At 34.7% G+C, this 9,153-nt stretch overlaps 1 protein-coding gene across 1 annotated transcript; it reads left to right on the top strand.

Moving 5' to 3' along the window:
• Positions 1–1,996: 1,996 nt before the first annotated feature.
• LOC146745827 (uncharacterized) lies at positions 1,997–8,608 on the top strand (the record flags this gene model as incomplete). Its single annotated transcript, XM_085498763.1, has 7 exons — positions 1,997–2,264; positions 2,465–2,759; positions 3,589–3,745; positions 4,014–4,470; positions 5,432–5,647; positions 8,229–8,296; positions 8,471–8,608. Coding segments are annotated over 7 exons (1,599 nt in total), but the record flags the coding sequence as incomplete, so codon positions are not given.
• Positions 8,609–9,153: the final 545 nt, after the last annotated feature.

The raw sequence follows: 9,153 nt of genomic DNA, 5'->3' as shown, positions 1-9,153 counted from the left end.
AAGCATGTAGACAACATATTAGGGGAACATGATGTCAGCAATATTGAAGAAAAATTTAGTGTGAGTAACAGTAATCAATTGTTCAAAGTAATTAAATTAAAACTGACAAATGAGTATATGTTATCTTGGAAACATCAATTAACAAAAGCAAATAGTAAGAATGGTGAAAGGAATAAATTGAGGACTTAATGTTTATATAAAGAAAATTTTGAGTTTGAAAATTATCATTTTGTTATATGACATAACATGTAAAAGATGCAATATAAGCTCTTTTGATGATGAGAAGCATTTTATCCTTAAATGTCCTTCCTTTAAAAGTGAAAGGAAAATAATTTTTGAAGATTGTGATCTCAAGTCTAATTTACCAGACGATATTTTTCTTGGGGTAATGAAAAAAAGCTCTTTCACTATACCTTAAAGATACTATCTATAAATCCCCTGTTTAAAAGTTGCGAAAATAGTGAAGTTTTTATTTTAATATTTCTTTAGTCTTTATTTTTTAAGTTTTATTGTTTGTTTTTATTACATTTGTTTATTCTTGTCTTGTTGTTCTCTTTACCTTACTAAATCCTCTGATGTTTTAGTTGTGTAATAAAGTTGTTATTATTATTATATAAAAATGATAAACACAGTTGAAAACGTGGCTCAAAAATGGGAAATAAACATGCCAGTAATCAACCACATAAAAAAAAACATGTTGGCCAGCTCAAACTCTTGCAAATCTCAGGTAAACAAGACACACCTACTGTGTTTGGATTGCACCTAGAGAAATCACTGGAAAAACACCAAGATTAGAACATCCAAATACACACAGAATAAACTCAAAGGTACACAGCCGCAAAGTAGTAAACAAAGGACCACATGATGGTCTCACTTTTGACCCCGGTGATCACGCCCTCAAACAGGGAGCACCTGAGAAAAAAAATATTCATTGATTCTTACAAGGCATTTCAATTGAGGGATACGAGCGGTCATTGGTTGATTAGTGGCATGTGACCTGGTAGGAACTGTCAGAAAATAAATATCTCAACCCAAAGCTAGGAATAAATTGTTTAAAACAGAAGAATTGAGTGTTTTTTTTTCAGCTCTGATTTCTTATTTATCTCCCTGACTAAAACTACCAGTCTATTATACATGTTTCCGCCCTATTTATGGGTACGGAAAGGTAATTCAGTTGTTCAATTCTGACTAATTAATTGGCCATAATAATCATGTGTGTACAGTCAAAACTTCTCTTGCAAGATGTGTAAAATCTGAATGTAAATAAATTGAAACCCGGCCCCTTTTTCCCTGTAATTTATTATTTCCAATATGTATGCTATCATTGTCATTAAAACGGTGAATGACTTTTGATTTGACTGGAAAAAGTATTCATGTGCTTTCACCAAATTTTTATTTTACATTTATAGAAAAGTGACATTGGGAAAATGAACATCAAGAGGACCAAGACGTATAACGTGCTTACTTTAGTGTTACTCTGTGTGGCAGTTTATATATTGAAACATATATGGACTTCGTAAGTTTACTTTAACAGCTTCCTCAAATTCGAGAGGTTTATTTATTCTCAATAGTGTTGTATAAATAAATGTATTTGATTCTGTGAGAAAAAGTGGTATAATGAATTTACAATATGTAACATATTAACTGGTGTAACCATGGACTGTCGATGGTTTTCTGAAATGCAACTGAATTTTAGTACATGCTTACCCGTTACAGTGATGATAATTTTCAACAAATTTCGTATTGTGATATCTTTTGAAAAACAAACTACTTCAGAATGCAGATGGGGAGTGCGGTAATATTTATTGCAAATGTCAAAATGTAATCATTTTTTTAGATCTGTTAGTCCAGCTCACAGATGAATTATGATCGTTAAGATAAAATAATTGTAATTATAAATGTGAATGTCTTTCACTTATCACATTGCTTACATTTTTGTAGCTCCAGTGAAAGAAAAATTCCAATCGAACATCAAAATGAAATTCCAATCGAACATAAAAGAGAAATTCCAATCGAAAATCAAAGAGAAATTCCAATCGAACATCAAAGAGAAAATTCAATCCAACGTCAAAGAAAAATCTTTCTCGATTGTGGAGCTAATATGGCATCGTCGGGACTGCTGTTCAGAGAAATATACCCTAACGGAAAGGAATATGAAATATATTCCTTCGAAATTGATGACAGATTAAAACCATACTTTGCGGCATATAAACATCAAAGTGGCATTAAAGTTAATATTCCATTGGGTGTCGCTGCAAAAAATGGTAAGTGGTACTCACCGACTCACTCAGTCGCTCGCTCAGTCATTAGCACAATCGCGTACATACTCAAACTCACTCGATCGTCTCACATGAACCCGATTGCCACACATGCACTCAATCGCCACTCGCCCTGTAATCGCCACTCATCCAACGAATCAACCTAATCAACAAATTGTCACTCACTCAAAATACACAATTTGCAGGTGGATTCACTGCCTACTTAGAAGGAGCCTGGTATCCAGGGAAACTGAACAACAAAAAGGACATGCAATGGGGTGGTGGCACCTTGTTCGTAAAAGATGAAGAAAAAAATGCAGAAGATGGAGGATATCGAAAACTATCTCATCGTGTGACTGTGCCTACTGTTGACCTATCTCAGTGGATTCAGAAGAACACAAGAAAAGAAGATTACGTAATTCTTAAATTGGATGTTGAAGGCGCGGAATTTGAAATACTCGAGAAAATGTTGAAAGATCACACGTTTGAGTGGATTGATAAGTAAGTGCAAATTAATGCATATTACTCGAAAGGTCTAATTTTGAACCGTTACTTACGACACCCATTACAAAATATTACCTATTATATATCAACAATATACAATTAATAATTTCCCAAAGAAATTTCCCAATGCAACACACATGTTAAAAACAACAATTGTGGGAATATGAATCATATTGACAAATACATTACTGACAACACTCCTTGGCTGCATGCCCTGAAGTATGTAACCCCAAAAAACAGTCTCAGTTCAATTGAGTTGACGTATTTACTTGAACATTATGCACCTGTGAAAATCCACTTTACTTAAAGCGGGGGAGTCGTCACCTGCGCATGTGTGTCATTTTTTTTACAAACAAGCGTCTACCTATGAGCCTTTTGCGAGGGGGGGGGGCATTGATTGATCTATATATATTTTTTCTGCGAGGCACAGTGAAAACATGCATAGACACAATGAGACATTGGCCTTTGTCTTACAATCTCTAACACGCACGCGTACGCACGATAAATATCATGAATAAAAAAATTGTCACAAACAATACATCATATTACACTTTTTGTGCAAAACATAACGCCTCATAGTATATGGTGTGAACAAATTAATACAGGGTATCCGCTGTTTCCATTTCAACACCTATCATTTTCTCACACAATGACCATAAACATCTCTATTTATATTAATATTTCCTGTCAACAATGAGTGATTATATGTCGCTGTAGCGAATCTCAATTGTTTTTTTGTGTGTGAATTGATTTAATAACTTATGTTAGCATGGTTTGCCACTGTTTTAATTCTAATTGCTGTTTGTCTTGCCACTGTAATTTTCAGATTTTACGGAGAATACCACGCTTCACAGCCAACTGGATTCGACCTGGAAGCAAGGAAAAAGATATATAAACAATTGAAAGATATAGGAGTAAAGCAAATTACATGGGCTGGAGAAGAAAAATCGTTTTCCGATTTCGATGAATTGTACAAATTACAGGTAATCACCATTGAATTATAACCACATCCACAAAATTTGAATTAATCAAACTCTAAATGTTATGTTCTTAAATATTCATTGAATGTTGAACCAGAACGTTATTTAATTGAGCTATTTATACCATTATATGTCGTTTATTTTCAATATTTTATTTTTCTCACACTCACAGGTAGACATTATTTAGGTATCATTTCATAATTGACAATCTGCCGATGAAGTTGTTTCAAATGAAACCACATGTTTGTATATCTCTCCACATTTAACTCAGGGAGAAGACAATGTTCCTGGTGCAGTTGGCGAAATAAACAACAAGTGTCCTACGATGAATGGAAAAACACTTGTCTCGATTGTTGTGGAGATCGGTATGAATCTAAAGGCAGCAAGTCTTCTTGTGGAAACATTGAAAGCTTATGCGAAAGACGTGCCACTGACTCTATTTGTATATGGCGACTTTGTTGAAGAGCACCCAGAGCTAATCAAGGAATGGAGCTTACATTACGAGATTGGTATTCGAGGAAGTAGTCCAATGCCAAACGGATTATGGGAATTGCAGAACAACAATCTCCTTCGCTTATCCATCGTGAGTGCCATGACGAGACTTATGGAGCTCAAACTGGTAGCAAAATATGTTTTACCAACTGGATTTAATGAAAACGTAATTTCCGTTACTAAAGACAGAAATCTTCGACCAGTCGATTCAACTATTCGTTTTCCACCTAAAGATGGTGAGTATATACGTTTTCATATTGAAAATGATTGTTTTCATATTTAATTGAAACCGCATAAAACAGTGAGCAAAATCAACGTACAATATTCAGTGTTTCAAGGTTGCATGAATTCAATGTTTTTATTTGTTATTCATGATTACAATCAAATACAATTAAAATGGTTAATTGCAGTTACGTATTTTCTGATACAAATGTTTTGTAAACTTTATGATTTGTGAACATACATATTTAATAACGTCGCTCGGTATCATATACATATAAACTGGTTGGTATGTGAGTGCGCGGATGTATTATGCTCGGGGTATATTGGCTACATATGTATGCATGTATATCAAATCATTTTCTTATAAATGCAGTCTTGTATTGTGATTGAGGCCCTCTATAGTTTAGATCAGTTTCTTTATTTCTCCTTCGTTTCTTGACGCCGAGGAAGCTATTTCAAAAGTCACGGTTAATGATTGACTTGTTCAAATGTAGTCTATTGACAGCTGCCTGATGTGTTATGCGGTATCAAAATAATCCTATGACTTGTTTTCAAACGCAGTTCACTGTGTGTCTCCCATTTTGATATTTTTGGCGGACAGGTTTTGGGTCTGATTTGTGCCATTGTCTGCAAACAATTGTGGTTCCTGGGTTTTGATATGCTAATTCTTGATCTGTTTTATGTTATATGGTCATAATGGTTTCACGTCATGTATTGTTAAACTTGTTTATTAAATTATTGTATTATGTATATGGTGCTCCAAAGAGCCATCGTCTCACTGGCCGAGGGTTAATTAGAACAACTGAATTAATCATATAACTAATAATAGTTGTCTGAGATTATAATGACCTGGATTTCAGTCTCAATGGAGAGAATGTTTTGAAATCTGATAGGCTTTTTGCAATATACAATGTTGAGTGCACAGAACGGCGTTCTTCTTGTCTTCATTATAACAATTTCCATCTTCTGTTGCAGAGAATCTTCTGACATACAGTTCATACTTTGAGTACAGAGATGTTGAGAGAATACCGAAGGCATTGGCTGTTATCCACAATGCACTGGCTGATAAAGGAGGCATTTTGAGTTTAGATTCCGATTTCCCGGATAGCTATATTGTGTCAACGTTTCTGTTGGATTACCTGTATCTAATATCAGATCACATGATAGTCGGTTTACGAGAATGTCTTGCTGGTATTAGCAATCATAATTAGTAAACAGAGTATATTTGCGTAATATGAGATTATCATCTGCCCATCACGTTGTGATGTATACCTACCATGTAATGGCGAATGCATAACACGCTGTGGGGAATGCATGTAATAATGATAATGATAATAATGATGATAATGATACTACTACTACTAATAAATTTATTGCATCTTTAGAAATACACTATTTTCTATTAGTATATTGCGAGAAAATGAAAAAAACAAAAAAATAAAATTAAAAATCATGTGTGGATAAGAATACATATCATATTGTCTATTTCTAATTAAGAATTCATTTTGTATATACTCTCCTACATATTTGATAATATTTTTATCTGTGCTTTGCAATAAATAAATGTATGATTTTTTGGAGATTGGTTTGTATTTCAATAAAAAAGTTTACTGTCGAAATTGTTTTTCCAACGGACAGATATTATGGCCATGAAAAAGTGTAGTTTATCTTCTATTTCTTGAAGTGAGCATTGGCCAAACATTTTTATAAGGTGTTTTGGGATTAGTACGTCTCTCCTTTTGAATAGCTACGTTATGTAAACCTGAAAAATTGCGTGTTTTTATTTTTGGAACTTAACATCTACGTCATGTGCGTACGTACCCCACTGACAGCAATATGATTGTCTTTCTCCGTGGTTCATTGCATTCTGCTACCTTCTAAGTAGGGGCCATTGTTATGACTCTCCAATCGAAATAGCCACTGAACTAACAATGAGTTTGAACTATGACCGATCCATGAAAACAACTTATGTTTACAAGGGATGATACTTCAGAACACCCTTGGATACTGAGTGGGGGAGATTCCACAGCTCATGCTTGGTGACATGAACGGAGAGATCTCAAGTCGGACGAATCTCCTTCGCCATTGATTCACTCCTTTACCTGAACTCTCGTCGCATTGTGGACTAACAAACATCATCATGTCAGTCGTGGATCGGATCTACTGTACATTAAGAATAAATCTACTAAGCGTTGAATACTGGACTATTCGTATCTCTTCAATACATATACCCTTACCGCCCGGTAACGATGCCTGTACGTACCTCCAGCATACCAACTTATTGAGCTAATCTACTATTGCTGAGTTCCCTAAACTCGGTAGAAACCCCGACAACAGTTATGATTGCTTGTTTTGAATTTGGTTACTTGGCCTGTCGCGTGATGGTGAATGCCTACCAAGATCTTATTTTAATCAGATTGCAACTTGCTATGCGGATGAAAAAAAGGCAGTAGTGTATAAGCGTGCACGTGACGTAATAGGTCATTGGCAAGTCCTGCCACCGGAAACAAAATACATGTTAGCTGTTTTCCAGTGCGAGCAGATGATGGACTGCTCCGTTCCTGTAGTAAATTGTTTCCGTTTGAAAACTGATAAAAACACATCCCGTTGTCTCTTGAAATATTTGAAAGGTCTAAGTTGGCTTTTTACCAGACACCTCCAGATAAGCTCAGTGGATTACAAATGCTCTGCGATGTTGAAAAAAACGTGATTTTTACGCAATAGTTTTGCCATTTTGTTTCTAGTCTATTCATGACAAACTGATTTTTGAATAAGTTGTGTATGTGTGTGAAATATAATGTTAGTCCCTGGTAAAATGATGGATACTTGTTATTGGGGTAGAATATCCAAAAATCTCCTATTTGGTTATGTTGTGTGATTGTGGTGTCAATTAATCACCGTAAAACTCTGACTGCTTCCGAGCTGACCTGAATGCTAATTATTCATGTCACCGGAATAAGGGACTATTTACCAAGTAAATACATCGAAGCGACCATGGAATAGGGAAGAACAATGGTGTCCTCTCGCCTCTCCTACTACCAGGAATCGCACGTGAAGGCGCCCTTCTTTCAAAGGAGTATATTTGTCTCATTACCGATTACGTCGTGCTGGGTTTTAACATCCGGTCCACAGCTAGTGCATTGTTTGAACACGTACATCTGTCCCACACACGGTATGTCCAGCTGTGTAGATATCTCGAACGTATCCAACAACCGTGTTTACATCGCCATCTTTAAAGTGACCTGACTCGTAGCTCACGCGACAACCTAATTGTGTTTATAATTGGTTGAAATATGAATAGATATCGCGTTATTATTAAAGGCCTCAATTTCACAAATTAAATACTGATATAGACTGAGCACTTTGTCTGGCAACAAAATCCGTATGGCTGCTTAGGGGAACATGATGTCAGCAAAATTGAAGAAAATTTAGTGTGAGTAACAGTAATAAATTGTCAAAAGTAATTAAATTAAACCTGACAAATGATTATATATTGTCTTGGAAAAATCAATTTACAAAAGCAAATAGTAAGTGAAAGGAATAAATTGGGGACATTAAATCTTGAGTTTTGAAAATTATCTGAAAAATATAAATAATTTCAACCTTCGAAAAATGTTAAGTAAATTTAGACTCAGTGACCACGAACTAGAGATTGAATCAGGGAGAATGAACAAACCAAACATTTTGTTAGATGACTGAACATGTAACAGATGTAACATAAACTCTCTTGATGATGAGAAGCATCTTATCCTTAAATGTCCTTTCTTTAAAGCTAAAAGGAAAAGACTTTTGGAGGACTGTGATCTCAAGTCTAATTTACCAGATGATATTTTTCTTGAGGTAATGAAAAATGCAAAAGCCCTTTCACTATACCCTAAAGATACTATCTAAAAATCTCCTTATTAAAAGTTGCGAGAATGTTGAAGTTATTATCTTGATATTTTTTTCAGTTTTACTGTTTGTTTATTTATTTATTTTTGTGAGATCTAATGACTAATCTCGTTGTTCCACTAGATAAGAAATGACATCGTAAACAAACGTGGCACGCATTACTTCGATAGAAAACGCCGCGTTGTCAGTCTGTTGGATTGGTTGTCTGAGCCTCAGCTGACGGTTTGGATGAATACAGCTGGATTGTCTGTAATGAACTAACGAATATCAAGAACTATGGGCCACATGTTATCATAAGGACATGACTTAGGCACGTTTGGTTTACAATACATTGCAGTATTATTTAGAATTGACAACTTGCACTTTAAATTAAAGGAAGGTGGTCGTCCCGCAGCGCGTGTTCGGATTTCACGTAAATAATGTATTTTCCACGCGTATTTTGATACTTGGTGTATATGTACCTTGGGCATACCTCTCTCAGATTTGTTTATTTCATGATCATATCTTCAATTCTCTAATTTTGGTGAATATTTTTGTCATTTTTGGTAAAAAGTGATATTTTCAACTTCTTTTTAAAACCACAAGTCCAATTTCTTTGATATTACATATATAGGTACTACATGTGGACCACTGTCAAATTTGTTCATTTCATGATGATATCTTTAATTTTCTAATTTTGATGAATATTTTTGTAATTTTTGGTAAAAAGTGATATTTTCAACTTCTTTTTAAAACCACAAGTCCAATTGCTTTGATATTACATATATAGGTAACTAAATGTGCACCACTCTCAAATTTGTTCATTT

The sequence above is a fragment of the Saccoglossus kowalevskii genome, chromosome 5, assembly GCF_978046115.1.
Source record: "Saccoglossus kowalevskii chromosome 5, keSacKowa6.1, whole genome shotgun sequence".
In the NCBI taxonomy this organism is placed as follows: domain Eukaryota; kingdom Metazoa; phylum Hemichordata; class Enteropneusta; family Harrimaniidae; genus Saccoglossus; species Saccoglossus kowalevskii.
This window is presented reverse-complemented; position numbering and strand designations above follow the sequence as displayed.